The 22,565-nt window shown below is 38.0% G+C and overlaps 1 protein-coding gene across 3 annotated transcripts in view; it reads right to left on the bottom strand.

Annotated features, from left to right (window-relative positions):
- Positions 1 to 1,242: 1,242 nt before the first annotated feature.
- FOXJ3 (forkhead box J3) overlaps positions 1,243 to 22,565 on the bottom strand; it is a 154,593-nt gene continuing 133,270 nt past the window's right edge. For all 3 annotated transcript variants that reach the window (XM_032360667.1, XM_032360669.1, XM_032360666.1), the window contains 4 exons: positions 19,387 to 19,488; positions 18,801 to 18,992; positions 6,358 to 6,465; positions 1,243 to 4,320 (listed from right to left, as the gene is read on the bottom strand). In XM_032360667.1, coding sequence (XP_032216558.1) covers positions 4,205 to 4,320; positions 6,358 to 6,465; positions 18,801 to 18,992; positions 19,387 to 19,488 — 518 coding nt within the window. In that variant the 3' untranslated portion in view covers positions 1,243 to 4,204. The remainder of the gene's footprint in view (positions 4,321 to 6,357; positions 6,466 to 18,800; positions 18,993 to 19,386; positions 19,489 to 22,565) is intronic.

Below are 22,565 nucleotides of genomic sequence, written 5' to 3'. Positions count from 1 at the left end.
CTCTGACCTTCCCCCTTCTCATGCTCTCACTGTCCCTCTCTCAAATAAATAAATAAAAATGAAAGAAAAGAAAAGAGCCTTGGAGTCAGACTGAATTATCCCAAGTCCTCTATTCGCTATGAGAACTTAAGCAAGTTAAACTTTCTGAGCCTCAGTTTCCCCAGTGGTAAAATTGCAATAAATAACTTTTCCTGGCAATGATAATATGGGTTCAGTTAGAAGCAGGAAGAGGCCCTGAGCAGGATTATGGGATTGGTAGGAAGCCCTCCCATTCTTGAATTAGGCAGACTGCAGCTTCACGTTCTAACTTCAGCAGTATTGTTGGTCTGTTCAGTGCTTAGCCTCTGAACCTGTATCCCTATCAGTCAAGTTGGAACCCCACCACTTATCACAGGATTGCTGTGCTTGGGTCTTTACCAGCAAAACCATCATTTCCGCTGTGATCCCCACCCCTATGCTAATCTAGCTTCCGTGCCTGGCTCAGAGCAGTGGTGTAAATGGAAAAACCTCCTGTCTGTCCAGGACCCTTTCAGCACTCAACTTAAGTAGCACATGCCAGGCTGAGGCCCTCCTGCGACCACTACCTCAGCCTTCAGCATAACCCGACTCCTCACCACCAGAACCTTGCCTTGCCAGGGTACATCTTCAGAGCGGCTCCCCTGGGCTGTCCGCCTGAGCTGGTGTCTGTTGGCTGTCCTGGGTAAGTCTGCACTCACTAAAGGGGCAGGAGTTGTGGCTGGGAAAGCTGATGTGGGGGCAAGAATGGGGTCAAGGATACGGGTAGGGCAGGGGAATTTCTTAAAACTAACAGAGGCTGGTGTAAATGAACATGGCACTGGAATCAAACAACCTGTTTCAAACTCAGTTCTGTCACTCCCAATAAAGGATCTGGGTAAGCCACTGTACCTCTGAGTTGTAACCACACTGTAAAATGAGGATAACAGTATCTACTTAGCACAGCACCTGGCACATGCTGAGTATTTCTTCATGTTCCAGGTACTATTTTAAATGTTTAAATGCATTAATTAATTTACTCCCACTACCACTCTAGGAAATAGGTATTTTCCTCATTTTGAAGGCAATGAAAAGTTCACAGAGCTAGTGGGATACTCCTAAAGGCAACACCACACAGGACACAATCTCCAAGACCATAAGGACTGTCTGCAAGTTTCTGCATGGGGTCTGGCTCCAATCTTGTTCCCTCAATTGTAGCAAATGACACAGACCAACTGGTGTTGTAGATAGAGTTAACATAATATATTTATTTTAAGTGCCATTCATGCATATCAGTTCTGGCAGCAACAATCCTAATGACACTTGGGGTATTTCTTTACAGCACTAAACAGTTACAAAGAATGGGTGCCGTTCATCATAGAGGCAAAATATGAAATCGTGCAATAGCAAAACTGTAGAAACATTAAAACACTGACTGTCCAACAGCAGTACAGAGAGCAGATTGTGTTTGCACAAAAAGCCAATGCATTTTCATCACATATATACAATATAGATATGTACACATCACCCTCTGAATGAACAATATCAAAATACTCTATTCCATTTGAAATAATCCCCGGATTGATTCCCTCCCACTTCAAAGGACATCTGAGAGACATGTATTTACAAGAACACACATGAATACATTTACATTTCAAAAACTGCCACAAATGCCAGTCGGATTATTTTCCTGGACAGAGTACCCCCATTTGATTATATGCATTTATTATTCTTTTCCCCAAAAGTCTTCAGTCAATTTAGACCCAAAACAGAACTCGCTCTGCATTAACAACTACCAACTGAAAGAGCCACTAGAGGGGATGCTCTGCACCCCACCAGATGGCTCGGGCTGGCTGGAGCCCATTAGAAGGCCTGTCTTGGGCTCCTGGGCTCCCAGAATCAAAAGAGTGCAATGGATCTCAGTGGAGGCTCTGCCTCCAGGGCCACTTGTGGTAAATTTAAATTCTCATAGAAATATTAATCACTGCAAATCAGTAAATGATTGCCAAATAGGAATTTAGCTTCACAAAATTTGTAAAATCTTCATCAGTGGTTTCTACTCAAATCATTCAAGGTAAGACTGCATTCCAATACCCAAATTGTTTAAAGTGCACATTGCTACCCAAGCAATTTAAAGTTTCAAAACAGCTATTTTGGTATCCAGAAAACAGTGACTTGAGCAGACTATTGAAAATTCCCCCCTGCCCCATTTTTTCAAGTTTTTGCTCTGCAGGCTACTATCTCATCTTGCCTCTGATCTGTTTAAGGGACCTGCTGCTATCTCATCTTGCCTCTGATCTGTTTAAGGGGCCTGTTGGCCTTGCCAGAATCCTCCTGATTTTCACTGATCCAAGGGGCTGGAACTGACCTTCTTTTCTCATTCCAAACAGGGTCCAAACAAAAGAACATAAAGCCCTTCCTTTCTCCCCAACCTCACCAGCCTTTACTATGACTGGCTTCCCAGTGATTCATTAAAGGCAATACTCCATTAAAAAAAAAAAAAAAACCCACCAAAAAAAAAAAAAAAAAAACCAAAAAAAACAAACCACCAAACACCCCACACACGCTGACAAACACTCTCACATTCACACATACAGAAACAAAGATGTCTATCTGTTTAGTTCAAGTAGAGAACACTCAACCACATTATCACTACGGCTAATTAAAGTGACTTAAAGCATGGCTGACAGAGACGAGAGATGCTAAAAAACAACCAGTGAACAGTTATTACTCCTTGATTTGATGGAACATATCATTCCCCCATTATAAATGAAAGAAATTCTGCCTTTTTTATGGTCAAAGAACCAATTTAAAATCTATTCATTTAAAAAAAATCTCATTTCTGTTACTTTTATTATAAAACTAAGACAATCAATCCATGCAAAGTAACTATGATACAATATGAAACAAAACAAGAAACAATTAATAAAAACCCCAAGGAGGCACGCTGTATTTCAAAGTAACCAAACGTCATGCGTACACAGACACACAGGACAAGAGAAACAGCGGACGACTTAAGGATATCTGCACTGAAGACTGAGGCAAATAAAATCTGTGTGTGGCTCTATCCTCCTTTCAGTGCTTCCTAAATGGAAACAGAATGAGTGAGGAAACTCGCGTTATCAACAGTGTCCTGCTGTTCTATTGCCCAAATGAACTCTGATTCGAATTCCAGAAAAATCCTATTTCGCTAATACATCTCAATCAGCAGGAATGCTAAGAGAAATATACTCACATGGTAAAAGGAGCGAGGATAAAGAGAACGACACAATCTCTCTGATTGTCTTGTCTGTAAACTCTTAAGTATAACAATTCTGTGCTTTCAGACACCATACTTCTCCTTAATGAACCATATAGGAGCTGAGCATTCACAGAAGGTAGCAATAAATATTAAAATAACACTTTTGAATAATAAATACATGAGTGAATATGGAGGCAATGATTTTGTTAAAGAGCCAAGCAATGCCCAGCTGCTAACCGATCAAATACATTTCAGAACTGTTAATGCAGACTTAGGAAAACAGACATTGACAAGGTACAACATAAACTCTGTAATCCCCCAAACATCAAAACAAATTTGGTCAGTCTTCATGCCCCTCTGGATTGTTTGGAGAGTATCAAACTCTGGGTTCTCTGACTTATTGAGTAGAACTCAATACCCACATTTCTGAAAAAGATTAAATAAGGGGAAATGGGCTTTGAAAAAATCTATTTCCTTTCAGTTGCCTACATCAGTTAAACACATCCTGCAGAAAATAGCCTAACAAGGAATAAAAACTCACAGTAACTTTCTTTTCAAGACGTAGTAATCCAATTAGAAAAACTGAAGCCTTTCAGTAATTTTTGTACATATATTTACACATATGTATCTATAAACTGCTTGCAGCAAAATAGGCTCTGTCTGAAAAATCAGTCTGGCACTTGTGGTCAACATCAAACTGACACAAATATGCAAAAGCCGTTCAAATCACACAACAGTTAGGAGCTACGTAGGGCAGCTGGCAGGGAGACAAACATGTAGTACTTGTTTGGGTCAGATAAAAGCAGTAAGTTATCCAGCTAAAATCTTTTTGATTGTCTTCAAAAGAAATTTTGATAACATCGGTAAAGTGATTAGCAACTTTGTTTTCTCAACTGGATTCTCTTAAATCTTTCCCCTTTACTGCACAGAAAGGTGATGCTGGGGTCTGGTGCCTTGCAGAAACAAGCTCTACACAATTGAATCCCAATCAAAGTCATCCTGGATGTCGTCCGGAGGCAGAGAGCGCCGCATCTGGAAGGCTTGGGAAGGCATCATGTGCTGCTGGTTCATGGCTCCGTGATGGCCTGGAATGAGGCAATGTCAGCAGTGACTTGGGTAATTTAGAAAGGAATAAATGAATGCCTACTTAGCACTTCCTTTGTGCCAGGCCCTCGGTGCATATATCCTCCTAATCCACCCAGAAGCCTTCACCGATGTAGCTCTTATGACCCTAATTTTATGAACGACAGGGCAGAGGTTAAAGAGAATGGAGCAAGTTACCCAAGGTCATACAATTAGTAAGGGGAAGAGATTTGAATTCAGTTCCCTTGATTCCAAAACCTATGCCCGTTTTGATTCCACCAGGAGGTAGCAAGAAGGGCATAGAAAGAATACTGGAGTGCCCAAACGCTGATGCAGCCCTTTCTCTTAGTCTGTCCTGCATCAGTGCATGTTTCAGTAACAAGAACTAGCTCCCAGGAGAATGGTAAAGGGAGAATGACACAGTGCACCAGTGACGTCACACTGGGTCATCCTGAACTCTCACTAGCAAGTTAACTTTCGGGCCACCAAGTAATAGTGGGTGAACACAGAGAACATCAACACAGCTGAGTGCAGGGAAGCCACGGCAGATCAGAGTGGAGAACAGGATGCCCGCCCTCTCCACACTCTGCTTAGGTTACTGTGGTCGTGTGCAGCTCGTGCTCCCCAATTTTGGTGCACTGTGCCCTTGTTTCCACAGCTTTGACAAACCCCGTTCCAAACCAGACTTTTTTCTCAAGTAATAACCTCTAGCTATTTGCAGAATTCATTCTTCTATTAGGAATTAAACATATCCTTTTAATGTGGAATTTTTACTGGATTGTTGCAGTTTTGTTTGATTTGCTTGATTCAATTACAAAGTTTCAAGCAATCTGCTGCTAATCTCATTTTTCTTATAAACCCTGTAATTTTTAATGCATCATTTTATAAAATGCTAAGATTTTCAATATATTGCAGTATAGCAGAAATGCCTTTATTTATTTTTTAACTTATAAATTCCTTACTATGCACCAGGTGCTAAATTTAAGTGACTTACATCTAATCCTCATTTAATTCTCTTAGGCAATGTTCTAAGTTCCCTTTAACAGACAAGGAGGCCTCATGAGCCAGGAGGATTAAGGTAGCTATCAAGTGGCAAAGCATCAGAAGGCAAACCCTGAGAATATGGTTCCAGAGTCTGAACTACCAGATCCTGCCACCTACAAGTTCCTGGTGAGTGATGAGGACAGATAATACTTATTCCTCCTTGGCCATCAAAGAACAGGTTACTTGGCCACAAGTCTTCCTCCATACTACCTGGCACACACTTCTTTGGAGGTTTTCAATTCACATCTGCACATGACCTTTCTGTTCCCTGAGCAGCCCAAGTGGAGGGCAGCATGGTACATAAGAAAAATCAGCAAAAAACTCTAAATCCAGATATTAAGACTTGAGTCTTGGTTTGGTTACAGCAAACTGGCAGCTCTGGGCAAGATATCTCTACTCCTGAGCTGGCACTTCCTCATCTAGATCATCCTTAAGCTACCTTCTACCTCTAACCATGTGCCTGCCTTTGCTGCCCTGAAAATGTAACTTCTCCTTCATTCAGGAACCCAGGGGGAACAGTTTATGAACTAGCAGCAACTCCTGCAACTTATAAATTCCTTACTATGCACCTGCAACTCTGTAAGAGACTTTCTCAGAAACGAAGAGCTGGGGGGACACCAGAACGAATGGAGCAGAATATATGAAGCTAACCAAAGCTGGTTCTTAAGCCTACTCAAGTTGCATCAGAGTCAAAAAGCCACAAAGATCCCTAAGACCCCAGGACAAGCTCTAATGCCCCTGGACCTCTTTAGAGAGGCAGGACAATAATGAGAATCACAACATCAGAGAGACTCAGGTCATATGGTCCAAACACCAAATGACACTTGAACCCCTTCACCCAACACTGAAGCCAAGTAACTGTAAGATTGTCACCCCATCCTCCCTTACCCAGGAGTTCACTCCCTCCAGAACAGACTCGCTCACAATGCGACAGCTGAAGTCTTTTTAATATTACTCTCTGAGTACCAACTGTAATACAACAAACCCCAAATTACCTGCAATTGTTGTTCCTGGAGTGCTGAGTGCCTGTGGGATGTGAGGGTAACCAGGGGGCGGCATCACTGAAGGAGGGAGATTTTGCCTGGAGTCTATGTACAAATTTCCTAATCAGATTGAAAAGCAGAATGAAGGAAACATACTTACATAAATAAAACAAGTCAAACATTAAAACCTTAATAAAATTATCACCTAGAACTAAATTAAGCAGGTAAGGCAAGAAAAGAGAAAGAAAAATTACTCCTTTTAGATGCTAATACCAAAGGTGGTACCAGGCTGAGTGTGAGTACACTGATGCTAATTCTGGCACTGCCTCTTTCTCTCTGGAAGCCTCCAGGCAAGTCATCTTTACTGTTGCTGTTACACACCTCATAATAGTTCAAAAGCATTTTCTTAACTGTTCTACCATCTGAGCCTCCCACTAAGTCCAAAATGAGGGCAAGACGGGGATTATCCCCATTTTATGGATGAGGCAACTGAGGCTCAGAAAGACTAAGCTGATGTGCCCAAAGGCACATCAGTTTGACAGGGTTAGCACTAGCATTCAGTTCTGCTAGATCATAGGCTCTTTCTACTAACCACTCTCCCTCTCTCCCTGATTTTCTCACTTTCAAAGTAGACTTATCTATGTGTATCCTAGCTGATTAACAAAATGAACGGAGGCACAAAGTGACAGGAAAGATTTGCACAAATTTGAAAGAGCTATACCAAGTAAAGGTGATGAAAAAAGTATTATTTAGAAGTGAGAAGGTGGCAAGGTGCCTGGGTGGCTCAGTGGGTTAAGCCTCTGCCTTCGGCTCAGGATCCTGGATTGAGCTCCACATCAGGCTCTCTGCTCGGTGTGAAGCCTGCTTCTCCCTCTCTCTCTGCCTGCCTCTCTGCCTACTTGTGATCTCTGTCAAATAAATAAATAAAATCTTAAAAAAAAAAAAAAGTGAGAAGGTGGGAAACAACTCATTTGAATGGCATTTCTGAAGATTCTTAAATTAATATATTTTTGTCGGCAGGCGCTATTAAACAGAACAGCTCTAAAATGTCAATTGCACTGCATCCTAATACAAAGTAGAAAGGAAATGGAGCAAACATCACATGCCTACCCCCACAACTGCTTCTGGGGAAGAAGAAGCAGAACACTGGCTCACACTGTATGGAACATCTGGAATACTGGAAAAGGCTATTTCTCCCTTAGGAATCCCTTGTATCACACAAATTACAACTGCATCTAACAATACTGTAATCAAACTAGTAAACAGCAACCATTTTCCCAGAGGCAACTAAAAAGAGACTCAAGGTAGGAAAACACTATTTGGCTACTCACAAGTTTTTACCTGTCACCGGAATGTCGACTGTCCACGCTTAAAACAGCCTCTGAGATAGCCTAATTCAGGCCTACCTCTGTTCATGCAGATGAGGACATAAAACTAGAGAGAAAATGAGACAGAACCCAGCACTTCTGACTTCCAGCCATTGCCTCCCAAGACAACATGCCTTTTAATAGTGAAGTTTACAGTCAGAACTAAGCTCTCCGACCAATTTACCATACTGAAGATTTAGGAAGAAAAGAGAGAAGAGTTACACTAACCTGTAGCTCTGGGACATTCTTAGAGGAAAAAACCCACCCCCAAGTGCTGATTAGCTTTCACATGAGTGGCCAGCACACCTAAAACTGCAACAGGCTGGAGAGGCCATGCCACTCTCAGTAACACACTCACTGGTTTATCAGTGAGTTCTCAGCCTGTGTTAGAAAATCTTAGCTCTCTTTCTACTCATCTGTAAGAGCTCAAATCACAATCAAAAGACAACTGATTTTTATGGAAATTCTGTGTATGTATTGTTTTTGGCTCAGTAATTTTTAACTTAAAGGGGAGTGAGGTAACAACTAGAGAAGAATTACAGGAATAAACAAGGATCACAGGAATAAACATGTCACCCACATTAAACAGATGAACTTTCTGAAATTCTGTCACATTCCTAACACTTTTATTTTCATAAAGAAATTCTCATTACTCCTCTTTTTTTCCTCATGTTCTCATTCTATTCTAAATAATGAGTCAACCTGGACTTGTTAAACAAAAAATTAACTTCCAATGTACTTTTCAATGACTTCTGAGATCCTACAACATTTAGAACATAGAAGAATTTAAAAATGTAATCACATATTATTGGAAGTAGACTCTTGTTGAATGACCATTCATTCAAGAAGTTATTTATGTTATAGGCTTGCTCTAGGCACTGGGTATACAGAAATGAAAAAAATAAACTTCCTGTCTTTTTTTTTTTTTTTTTTTTAAAGTAAGCTCCACACTCAACCTGGGGTTTGAACTCATTGACCCCAAGATCAAGAGTCGCATGCTCTACCAATGAAGCCAATCTGGCACCCCAACAAACTCCCTCTTTTTGAAGCATATTCTCAAGCTGAGGGCAGCAAACAAAGTAACTAAATATGTTATGCACACTACAGAAAAAAATAAAGCAGGGAGAGGGGACAAGGAGTGCTGGACATAAGTGCCATTTAAACAGAATGATCAGGGAAGGCATCACTTGAGGAGGTATTTATGGAGAAAAAAAAAATGAACAAGATTAAGGACATGAGTGAGCCATATAACTATCTGGGAGAAGACCACTCCACACAAAGGAAAAAACAGCTACAAAAAAGGCTCTGAGGTAGGTGGAGTGTGCCTGGTATGTTCAAAGAATACTAAGGAGGCCACCAGTATGGGAGCAGAGAGCTGAGGGGAGGGGATTAGGATACAAGGTCAGAGAGTAATGGGGGACCAGATTGTGTGACACTAGATAGGCCACGAAGACTTTGTTTTTTACTGAGAAAACTGGGCATTGATGAAAGATTTTGAGCACAGAAGTGATCAGATATATCTGTGTCTTATAAAAATCCCATTTATCCTGCAAAGCCAGCTTCAAGCTGTCTTCCTCTAGGAAGTTTTTCTATCTCCCCAAGACAGTTAAGCCCTGTTTTCTTACTTCCACCGTTCTATGGCAGAAGTGCAGTCTTCATCACACCAGACTATGAGCTCCTTGAGATTAGAGGATATCCGGACTTATTTTTTCATCCCTACTGCCCAATACATAGTTAGGCACAGAAAAAGTTTAAGTAAATATCTGTATGAAATGTACACCTATCCTTATTTAATGACCTTTAAGCTGAGCCCTCATTAAGAACAGCACAGCTAGAAGACTTAAACATTACTGGACAAGACAAATTATAAACACAGGTAAAATGATTTAGAAAGGTGAGACACTGTGTACTATAACATCCTTTTCTTCTTCCCTTCTCTCTTCCATGCTAACACATTACAGCACCTCTAGGAAGCCCAAAGAGGTATTTACAAGAAGGTGAATCTTGAAGGCAGAAGTGAAAAGAAAAGTTTGAAGGATATGGACAGACTATATTCAGGGAGTCAAGATCTATACCCAAATGAACTTTGTAATTTTAGGCAAGTTGCTTTCTCTCTCTGGTCTCAGTTTCAGTTAACAGCTTTTATCTGTTAGATAAAAGGATAAAATTAACAGCTCCAGTCCCCTCTTACATTCCATTTTGAATTTGTGGCAAAGATGTGCTGGGGGGTAGAGAGACAGGAAGTGGGATAATATCTGAATGGATCAGATAAAGAGGGATGTGAAGAGAATAAAATAATGACAGAAAAAGGCTTAGACTTAAAAAGGAAGCAGGCTGGGCATGTAAAAAACCTGAGTGTCTATGAGAAGACATCAGTGGGTACAAGGTGACAAACACCTGGAGAACTAGCACTGATCAGAGAAGTGTTGACAAAAGCCAACATGGCTTGGCAGGCCAAGGCTTGATAAAGTTCTTCTGACTCAGAAGGAAAAGAAAAAAGGGGAAGGGGAGTTGGGAGAGGATAAAAATGAGGAAAAATGATAGGTCTTCTGCCTTTTTAATAGGCTGTTAGTGGAGTAGCACTGAGAATCAAGTGAGTTGTGGGGACCCTAGAGAAGGAAGGTGATGGCAATAAAAAGGAAAGATGGCAGAAAAAATTAAAACAATCAGAGTACCAGATCCAAATAAATCCAGGTCAAAGGTCAAGAAGAAATGACCATGGAGTAGCAAAGGGCTTTGAGAAATAACCCATGATCTCAGTCTAGAAAGAATACAGAAGTGGTGCTTGGCCACTCTCACATGGGACAGCAGCAGCAGATAATTAGTACTTTTTCCATGACCAAGAGTGCCAAGTTCCAAAACCAGAAGATACACTTCGACCTTACTTAGAAATTTAGGTCACAAAATCGAAGAAAATCTTGTTTCACCACATAAACTGAAATTCCAGAAAAGGGGAGCTACTGGCTAACATTTACAATGGCCCTTGAAATAGTTCTCTCTTTAAGACTGACCCACACCTTCTTCTACTTATCTTCCTAGAACTTTCTAATCTGCCACAGGCAATAATTCTGTAAACAACATAGGTACCTACCCCCACTATTAGCATTTTAAAGCTGGCTGAAATGATTTGAGAGTATTTGGCAGAGAAAATGGCAGCACTTGGAAGAGCTAACTTTATGAATTATTTTGGTTAGACAAGGAAATAAAAAAGGAAAGAAAAACCAAGGGACAAAGAACAGAAGGGATGGTACACCTCTGAGATTTAATGCAAGATGGAAAAGTAAAAGTGATGTATCCTGAAAGGGAAAAACTATGGGTCTGAAACCTACCAGAGGATCAAAGAAGATAAGCTGTCCATCTACAAGAAGAGATAAAAAGATGAAATGGAAGAAGGTAAATAAGTGAAAATGCATGGCAAGTTATATAGATCTTGACAATTAAAAAGGAATAAAGGGAGGATTCTGAGAAGATTGTCGAGTAGGAAGCACCAGGAATCTGTCTTCTAACCTAGGTAAAATTACACTGGTAGACTGTCTGATAGAACAGAAAACACTGGAGAATTTGGAACTCCGAAGTTTACTGAGTTTGCAACACATAGAAGAAGGCTTATATAATAAATTGCAGTTATTTTTCGTCAATTCCAGCTCTTAGCCCAACAGTAGCTACCTATCCCTCTTCCCTACCCGATGGCAGTAGCTGTTCATGTGTTCCTGGAACAACTCACACAGCTTGCAAGAGCCACTGTAGGTGAAGAGGCCTCTGTTCTCCAAATATTGCAGATCTGTACTCTGATTACAGAGATGCAGATGTAAAGAAGGGTGGCCATTGTTGCACATTCCACCAATGATGCAAAGCACCTACCCTCCAAATGAACTAATTTCCAGGGGTTATAAGGGGGCTACTAACCTCCTTTCCCCCCTCTTTCATTTTTCTCTTTTTACCCTTTGAGGAGGCAGACATTAAAAGCCAGGACACTGAAAAACAATCATATATACTGGGAAAATTAGAAAGTGACCACCTCTGCCAAGAGAAAAGTACAGACACAGAGAAGACCTGAGAAGACCTTAGGGCAAACATTAGCATAAGGATACCTTGCAGCCATCAAGAAAACAAAAACAGAAGGCAAAATAATTGAAAACAGCAAACCCGGGGAAGGAATAGAATCTAGTTTCCATAGGTACCACATTCTTAGATTCAAGTGTCTAGTTTTCAACTACAAAATCACAAAGCATACAAATAAACAGATAAGTATGCCCTATTCAAAGCAAAAACAAATCAACAACACTTGTCCTTGAAAAAGATCTGACGGCAGATCTACTACAAAGACTTTAAAACAAGTGTCTTAAAGATGCTCAAAGACTAAAGGAAGATGTGGAAAAAGTCATAATTACAATGTATGAATAAACCGGAAATATCAATAAAGAGAGAGAAAACCTAAAAAGAAATAAAAAAGAAATTCTAGAACTAAAAATTACAATAATTGAAATGAAAAATTCACTACAGGATTCAAAGAAAAATTTGTGTGGGCAGAAGAAAGAATCAGTGAATTTGAAGATAGGACAATGAAAATTATCAAGGGTAAGTAACAGAAAGAATAAATTGAAAAAAATTAAATAGAGACTAAGGCACTGGGGGACACTCTCAAGCAAACCAACTATGCATTGTGGGAGTCCCAGAAGGGGGAAGAATGGGACAGAGAGACTATTTGAAAAAATAATGGCTGAACAAAGAATGAGAATATCCAAGAAGTTCAACAGACTTTAGTAAGATGAGATCCACAAGAGACACACACCAAGGGACATATTATAATCAAGTTTTCAAAAGCCAAAGATAAAGAGACAATTTTGAAAGGAGCAAGATAAGTGACTTTTCACACACAAGGGAACCTCAATAAGATTATCAGCAGATTTCTCATGATAGACTTTGGGAGTTAGAAGACAATGGGCCAATCTACTCAAAATGCTAAAAAGAAAAAGTATCAACCAAGAACTGCTATACCCAACAAAACTGTCCTTTTCAAGAGTGAGGAAGAAATTAAGGATGGTTCTAGATAAACAAAAGCTAAAGGAGTTTGTTACCATTAGCCCTCCAAGAAATTCTTAAAGGAGTCCTACAGGGTGAAATAAAAGGACATCAGACAGTAACTCAAAGCTTTACGGAGAAAAAAAGATATCAATACAGGTTATTATAAAAGCAACCAAAAGAGCTAGTATTACTGTGGCAACAATTCAGAACTCCACTTTTTCTTTTATACATGACTGGAAAGACTAATATATTTTCTAAAAGTGATTAGTTTAGATACAAGTATTATTATAACTTCCACTTGTAACGTCACATGTTTTTTACATAATTTGAGAGACTAACGCATTTAAAGGCATTATTAATATAGGTTTTGGGGCACACTGTGCATAAAGATGTGATTTTGTGACATCAACAATCAAAAGGGGTAGAAATGGAGCTGTAAAGGAGAAGAGTTTCTTTATGTTATAAAAGTTGTACTGATATAAATTCAAATTAGAATGTTAAAACTTTAGGCTGGTAAACCCAATCCCCATGGTAACTACAAAGAGCTATGCAATACAGACAAAAGGAATTAAAACATTTCACTATAGAAAGTCAACAAAACACAAAAGACAACAGGAATGCAAAAAATAAGGGACAAAAACTAGACAGAAAAGAAACAGCAAAATGACAGAAATCACTCCTTATCTGTAACAACTTTACATGTAAACAGATTAAATTCTCCAGTCAAAAGAGAGAATGACAGAATGAGTAAGAACACATATCTGTAAGACCCTCACTTTAGATCCAAAAACACAAATAGAATGAGAAGTAAAAGGATGGAAAAAGCAACCCAAAGGGAGTAGGGACTGCTATACTATTATCAGACAAAATAGACTTTAAATCAAAAGGTTACAAAGACAAAGAAGGACACTACCTATCAATAAAAGGTTCAATACAGAAAAAAGATAATTATAAACACTTATACATCTAATAACAGATTGCAGCAAAACAAAAAACACAAACTGACAGAACTGAAAGAAACGAACAACTCTACAATGATAGTTGGTGATATAAATACCTGACACTCAACAGCGGAAAGAACCACCAGAGAGAAGTAAGGAAACAGGATTTAACAGAATAAACCAACTATACCTAACAGACAAATAAAGAACATTCTACCCTACAACAAAATACACATTCTTCACAAATGCACACAGGGTATTTCCCAGGATAAACCATATATGTTGGGTTCCAAATTTAAGTCTTAACAGATTTTAAATGATAGATACACAAAGTATCTTCTCTGATCACAAGAGGATGACATCAGAAATCAGTAACAGAAATAAAACTGGAAGGTTCTCAAATTTGTGGAAATTAAACACAAACAGCCAATGGATCAAAGAAACAAAATCACAAAGAAAATTAGAAAAAACTTGAGACATATGTAATCAAAACATAACATATGAAAACATAGGGAAAACAGCAAAAGCAGTGTCATGGGGGAAATTTACAGCTATAAACACATTAAAAAAACAAGAAATATCTCAATTGACAACCTAACTTTACAACTTAAAGACCTACAAAAAGAACAGAGTAAATCCAAAGCTAGCAGAAAGAAGGAAATCATAAAGATTAGGGCTGAGATAAATGAAGTAGAGAATAACTAAAATGAGAATTGAAAGTGAGCATGCTACAACTGAGTCTACAAAAAAACAGGACCTCCTCAAAAAAGGAAGGAAACAGGATCATAGGAGTACTATGAGCAACTGCACACAAACATACTAGATAACCTAGATGAAATGAACAAATTCCTAGAAACACAAAGCCACCAAGAGAAATTTGCAAAGAAGTGGAAAATCTGAATACAACTAAAACTAGTAAGACTGAATCAGTTATCAAAAATCTCCCAAAAAAGAAAAGCCCCTGCAGGACCTGATGGCTACACTGGTGAATTGTACTAACTATTTAAAGAACTAACACCAATTCTTCTCAAACTTTTTCAAAAAACTGAAAGACAGAAAGCACTTCCTAACTCATCCTCTGAGGCCAAAATCAGCCCAATACCAAAAAAAGAGACAGACATCTAAAAGGAAACTAGAGACCAATACCCCTTATGAACACCAATCCAAAAATCCCAAACAAAATACTAGCAAAATTAATTCAATACTGTATTAAAAGGATTAAACATGATGATCAAGTGAGATTTACTCCTGGAATATAAAAAGGTGGTTCAACGTATGAAATGTGATCAATGTAATACACCACATTAACAGAAAGAAAGGGAAAAAAACTTACATGTTCATTTCAACTGATGCAGAAAAAGTAACTGACAAAGTCAATACCCTTTCATAATTAAAAATACTCAATAAATTAGAAATAGAAGAAAACTACTTAAACATTAAAAAAAGCCATAAAAAAGCCATTTATTAATATCCCATGGCAAACATCATGCTCAATGGTGAAAAACTTGAAAGCTTTTCTATGACCATGAACAAAGCAAGGATCTCCATTTCTATTCAACATACTGCAAGTTCTAGCCAGAGCAATTAGGCCAGAAAAAGAAATAAAAGGCATCCAAATCAGAAAGGAAAAAGTATATTTATCTCTGTTCACAGGTATCATCTTATCTGAAGAAACTTCCAAAGATTCCACCCCAAACATACACAAATTATTAAAATAAGTAAAGTCAGCGAAGTAGAAGGATACAAAGTCAACATGCAAAAATCATTTTTACATAATGAATAATCTGAAAAGGAAATTACAACAATAATTCCATTTACAATAGCAATAAAAAATACTTAGGAACGAACTACAGAGGTGAAAGATTTGTATAGTTAAAACTACAAAAACACTGCTGAAAGAAATTTAAGACAACATAAATACATGGAAATGCATCTCATGTTCAGGGACTGGAAGACAATATTGTTGAAATGTCAATACTCTCCGAAGTGATCTACAGATTCAATGTAATCCATATAAAAAATTCCAGTTAAGGGGGGGGGAAACAGAAAATCCCATCCTAAAATGTATAGGGAATCTCAAGAGGCCCTGAAGAGCTAAAATTATCTTGAACAAGAATAACAAAGCAGGGAGACTCACACACACATCTTGATTTTAAAACTTACTACAAAAATACAGTATTTAAAACAGTGTGCTAATGGCATCAAGACAAATAAACTATGAACACTGCAATTGAACAGAGGACCCAGAAATTAAATCTTGCATATATGATCAAATGACCTTTTTTTAAAAAAAGTTTTTATTTATTTATTTGACAGAGATCACAAGTAGGCAGAGAGGCAGGAAGAGGTGTGTGTGGGGGGGGCAGGCTCCCTGCCGAGCAGAGAGCCCGATGCAGGTTTGATTCCAGGACCCTGAGATCATGACCTGAGCCGAAGGCAGAGGCTTTAACCCACTGAGCCACCCAGGTATCCCTGATCAAGTGACTTTTGACAAGGGTGTCAAAACCATTCTGTGTGGGAATGGACAGTATTTTCAGCAAATGGTGCTGGGAAAACTGGATTCTACATGTAAAACCATGAAACTGGACCTGTATCTAACACCATATACAAAAAGTAACTTAAGATGGGTTAAAGACTTAAATGTAAGACCTAAACTATAAAATTCTTAGATGAAAACACAGGGCAAGAGCTTCATGACACTGGATTTGGCAATGATTTCTTGGATAGGATACAGAACCCCTAGGCAACAAAAGAATGGATGAGTTGGACTTCCCGAAAAATTAAAAAATTGTGCATCAAAAGACACAACACAGTTAAAAAGAAAACAAAAGAATTAAAGAAAATGTTCACAAATCATGAATCTGATGAAAGGGCTAATATCCAAAAAAAACCAGAGAACTCCTAAAATTCAGCAATAAATCAAACCAGATTTTAAAATGGGCAAAGGACCTGAACAGACATTTCTCCAAAGATGGTAAGAAAATGGCTGGTAAGTAGATGAAAAGATATTCAATATCACTAATAATCAAGGAATGCAAATAAAAACTAAAATGAGATACCATCTCACACCCAGTAAAATAGCTATTTTTTTTTTTAAAGAAAGAAAAGAAAAAAAAAATGATGGCAAGGATGTCGAAAAACTAGAACCCTTATACATTGTTAGTGGGGATGTAAAATGGTATTAAGCCACCATCAAAAACAGTATGGTGGGTCCTCAAAAAAATGAAACACAGAATTACCATATGATCCAGCAATTTCAGTTCTGGGTATATATCCAAAAGAACTGAAAGCAGGGCCTTGAAAAAATATTGGTACACCCATGTTCATAGCAATATTATCCACAATAGCTAAAACATGAAAGCAATCCCAAGTGTTCATCAAAAGATGAGTAGATTAAAAAAAAAAAAGATGAGTAGATAAGCAAATATGATACATATATACAAAGGGCTAGTACACAGCCATAAAAAGGAAGGAAATTCTAACATATGCCACAACATAGATGAAGACATGCTAAGTGAAGTAAGCCAGTCACAAAAAGACAAATACTGCAGGATTTCAATTACATGAAATACTTAGGAGTAGTCAAAAATCAGAAACAGAAAGTAGACTGATGGTTGCCAGGGGCTTGGTGGAGGGTCAGGGGGATTGGGAGGAGGTATTAGTTAATGAATACAGAATATCCACTTTACAAGATGAAAAGAGTTATGGAGATGGATGATGATGATAGTTGCACGTTATGAATGTATTTAATTGCCACTGAACTATATACTTAAGGATAGTATTTTTTTCAAAGGGTATATATACAAAAGATACCAAAAGGAAGTAAAAGAGAGAGAGAGATGGAGGGAGAGAGGAGCTAAAGAGTCATCAAAAAATAAAACTTAGTTGTCAGGCACATTCCAAGCACTCAACAAATTCATCCAATACTATTAAGTACCTCCTATAAGTCAAGCAACGAATAAGGTTCTTGCATGGATATAATTTAGGAAATGAGTAAGTCATCAAAATCTAACAGCCACTGAGGGTTTCAAGTTACATAAACTATTCAAATGGAAGAAGCAAAGATGATGGAAGATTTCTATCAAAAGACACAGAGGTGGTTCAGCCAGTTAAGTGCCCAACTCTTGACTCTGGCTCAAGTCATGATCTCAGTGTTGTGGGACTGAGCCCTGAGTTAAGCTTCCATGCTCAGCAGGGTGTCTGCTTGAGATTCTCCCTCTTCCCTGCCCCTCCCCTCTGCTTGCACACTCTATCTCACTCTCTCTAAAATAAATAAATAGATCTTAAAAAAAAAAAAAAAAAGAAAGAAACAAAGAAAGAAAGAAACAAAGACCGAGAAATAAAAGACTTCACAAAAAGAAAGATAAAGCCTGCCTGGGGATCCTGAGAATATGGAAAGACCAAATATGTGAAATAAGCTAGAATAATGGTTGAAGAAAGCCACTCAGGATTGAAAAGACTGTTAAAAATGTATTAAATGTAAAACCAAAATAATGAACAGAAAAGATGTCAACTTGGAGATAAAAGGTTGTTAAGAAATTAATTGAAGAAAGCACTTGGATAATGAACACTTACAGAATGAAAAGGCACTGCAATCAGAGTAAATGAGATGGCTACAAGGGTAAAGAGGAAAGCAAGAAAGTGAGATGAAAAATACAGACAACGAATCTCAAGTCCAGAGTAAAAACACCATCAAGACTATTTACCATTACTGTACTCATCAAGTAAACTTTGAACTTTAATCTTAACATTCTTAGAAGATATATAAAAGAAGACATAATGATTTTCACTGCAAATCTACACAAATGTAAACTGATATAATTTCATAACGATGTTCTTACAAAAATGTAAGTATCTTTGAAACACTTAATCCTTGAGAACTTAAAAGGTTAAAGATCACAAAGGAAAGTCAATTACAAACAATAAGATAATCATGTAAATGATAGAAAAGCAGTCTCTTTAATTTCTCTAAAATACACCTTATATATATATAAATTACTTTACTTCATTTCTTAGAAATAAAAAGATATAAACAGATCAGTCACCATTAACAACATACCAAATTGCATTAAATTTTGCACAAATGAGAAAGAGAAAATCGAGAAGATAATCAAACCCATACCTGTTCCAATGTGTTGGGAAGGTTTTGTTGGATGCATGGCACCGTGACAGACATTTTGTTGAACATTACTCTGTGAGTGGATAAGGCCAGTTTGTGTAAAGAACTGATTAAGAGAAGAACAGAGATCAGCAAACTGAACCTGATCCAAAGACCAGTTCTTGAGATCTGCCTGTCTCATACTCTCCATCAAACCTATGAAGAAAGCATTAGAAATACAGTTAGCATAGTCTGTTCTGCAAACACTGCAAGGAAAACAGCAAGACACATTTTTTTTTCCCAGCCCTCAAAATTCCCTCTGGTAGTGATTTACCATGCAATGAAGAATGACAGTTAAAAATTATTCAAAGCCTAATTATTTCCAAATGTGGCCAAACTTCTTTCAAAACTCCGGTCTCTGATCCTCTTCTGTATCAACTGACTGAAAGGCTTAATCATGAAATGTTGCAGTGTTGTTTTTAAGTGTACTACCAAAGGCAAAAGAAACACTATATATGGAGATACTTATTTCTACTACAAAGAAAACTATCTGTGAGAGAAAACAAGATCATATATTTCTGGTTGTTTATCAGAAAGAAGCCATACTCACCTTGGAACTGTGAAAGGTCTACATCTGACCAATTAACACTGCTGGCAATTCGACAACTTTCTTTTAGCATATCAAGTGTTGCATACCAATCATTTGAAACACCTATAAAAATAATGTCGACAATATTATAAATCTTGGATAGTGAAAGTTTGAAGTATATACTAGGGGGAAGACAATGGGCTGGGCTTATTCCTAACATTGGTAGATCCCCAACCAGTTTTACAAATGGATTCACACCAATCATTTCATGTGCTGTGAAATAGGAAGAGGGGTCTTATTTCTCTTCATTTCATAAACAAAAAGAAACTAAACACCAGAGAGGTGGCATAACTTAGCAAGGTCACTACGATATATCTAAACCTTGAACCTGGTGTTTCTAAGGTCTAGTCTGACAGCTTACAAACTGCCCTACCACCTAAATAATGTCACACTTGATTACCACGTTTTACATTTGTACAGTACAAATGAATGACCAGGCAGGGCAAGTCAGGCAAATCAATACATTCTGTTCATTTTCCTGTCCTGTTATGACATCAAGAGGTACATTCTTTATAACTCAGAGGCAGGTTCACATTCAGATGTAACACACAGAAGAATTTAAAGTACTGACTTAAGAGCTAAATTAGATTGTACAGCAAGAGGACAAATGTCTTACAAGACAACCTTAAGAAAGAGAAATGCCTTAGCACAGTCCCTCCTGGCAAAGTAGCAAAACAAAGGGCTGAGACATCTCTAAGAAATGCTGCTGAATCCAAACTAGGGCATTTCTAGTCAGGAATAGTATACTCTGATGTGGTATCATCAGGAGTGTTCAGACTCCAGTCTGTATGTCAGCAAAGTGGTCACCACTCAAGGGCATGGGGCTTGAGCTGCACTCAAAGAGATAGTGCTGAGCAGGGGAAGAAAATCCTCCGTTCAGTGACTGCTGCATAAATTATTCTGTTATCAGAATCAGCCCTGGATGGATGAAGGGAAGAACTAATAAAAAGGATTTTTTGCTACATCATAGATAACTCTGTATCAACTACTGGTTACTTGATTTACAAAAATCTGCCAATTAAGGATTTTTTTCAAATAAACAATGAACCAGACAGAGACAACTTGACTCTGCCCCCAGGCAACTCCTAATTTAGGAGAAATCTGCTGGGGAAAAATACATAATGCTCCAGTGAGCCACATTCAAGTCAATGAAACTTTCAAGTCCATCACCTATAATAAATGTTGACTTGGCAATACAAAGCAATCTCTGCAAGACCCACTCAATAAATGTTTACTGATTTTAGTTCTTTTGGAATTACTGGTGTTACAGTCTTTGAAGTCCTAACAGGCCAGGATATAAATACTAATTCTACTTACTAGCTCTGATCTTGAGCAAACAGCTTAACTTCTTTGAGTTACACGTTTCCTATCTATTAAATGTGGTAATTTATAGTTGATTTGGGAGAATAATAAGAGATAAGTATCTAATTGCCTATCACATAATGGGAACTCAAAAAACTATTAGTTTCTTCCATTCACTCCCTATTAAAGACAACTTGCTTAGTCTCATCTTCGAAATTTTAACTCAAACAGATTATCACAGCCACAATGATTACTCCTAATCCCCCCCAGGTAAAAAGCTATTTTCCTTCTCTGGCAAGCTACCACTGGTATAACAACAGGCCACTAAGAGCATATGATAAATTGTTTTCAGCTTTAATAGTACTTTTTTCTCCCCAGCAATCATTAGAGTTAATAGAAAGGTATGACCCAAGCATCACAGCCTTCTACTGACACCAAATCTATAAACATTAGTCAATCATTAAAATCATATTAAGAACAAGCTTAACTTTCTGAAGAATGTATTGACATTAAAAGGTAGGCAGAAGTGTAAGTGATCTAAGTCAGAGAAAGCCAAACATCATATGATCTCACTTATATGTGGAATCTGAAAACAAAACTAAACAAAGAAACAATCCCATTTTTAAATACACAGAACAAGCAAGTTGGGGGCGGGGGAGGAGACAGGCAAATGGGTGAAGGGGAGTGGGAAGTACAGGTTTCTAGTGATGGAATTAGTAAGTCACCAGTATGGAAGGTATAGTGTAAGAAAGAGAGTCAGTGGTATTTTAATACCATTGTATGGTGACAGATAGTAGCTATACAGCATAAAGTACAGAGCTGCTGAATCACTGTGTTGTACATCTGAAACTAACAACATTACACATCAACTATACTTATATTTTAAAAAATTTAAAAACTTTTTTTTTAAAGTAGACAACAGTGAATAAGACTAAGAATAGGAAAAGGGGGCTATACTTACACCTTTTTCTCTAGGCATAAACCTAAAAATAATTTCAAGATGTTTTAGGAGCAGTCCATCAAGAACTATACCCAATTTTCTTGGGTGCCCGGTTGGCTCAGTGGGTTAAGCCTCTGCCTTCAACCCAGGTCATGATTTCAGGGTCCTGGGATCAAGCCCCACATCAGGCTCTCTGTTCAGCATGGAACCTCTCTCTCTGCCTGCCTCACTGCCTACTTGTGATCTCTGTCTGTCCAATAAATAAATAAAATCTTTAAAAAAAAAAAAGAACTACACCCAATTTTCAAATTTATTCTGGAAAGTACTTAGAATTATTAACTGGGAAAACAAAATTAATTGTGAAAAGGAACTTACTAAATTTCAAGTACCCTGATCTGGATTTCTGTACCTTATGTAATTCTCCCCCAAATATATTATATATTTCCACTTTGCAAAAAAGTAAGTAGTTTCAGAAGAACATAAGCTTTATAGCAGTCAGAATACAAAAGACAGTATGCACTATCTAAAGTCATTTCCCTGACAGTAGTTTAATTGCCTGAAATGAGGATCAATTTTAATTGGTGAGAACTAGTATCATCTAGCATTTAGAAATTGTCTCTCCAGGATAAAAATCTCATCAGTGATTTGGTTGGTAAGTGGACAGCCAGGTAAGCTAAAAGAAGGATCTGTATCTGCACAACTCCAAAGGGACACATTCACTTTGCAGTCTGTGTTGGGGGCACCCCTGGGAGTTCTGCAGTGCAGATTCCTGGTCTGTGAGCAATGTTAATTAAGCATCTCACCAGAAACCATCAAGACCTAACTTATGAGCAATAGATTTTTTTTTTTTTTAAAAACCAGGATATGAAGAATGTTTTCTTCCTTTGCAATCTATCTT

This window comes from Mustela erminea, chromosome 10 (genome assembly GCF_009829155.1).
Source record: "Mustela erminea isolate mMusErm1 chromosome 10, mMusErm1.Pri, whole genome shotgun sequence".
Classification (NCBI taxonomy): Eukaryota; Metazoa; Chordata; class Mammalia; order Carnivora; family Mustelidae; genus Mustela; species Mustela erminea.
This window is presented reverse-complemented; position numbering and strand designations above follow the sequence as displayed.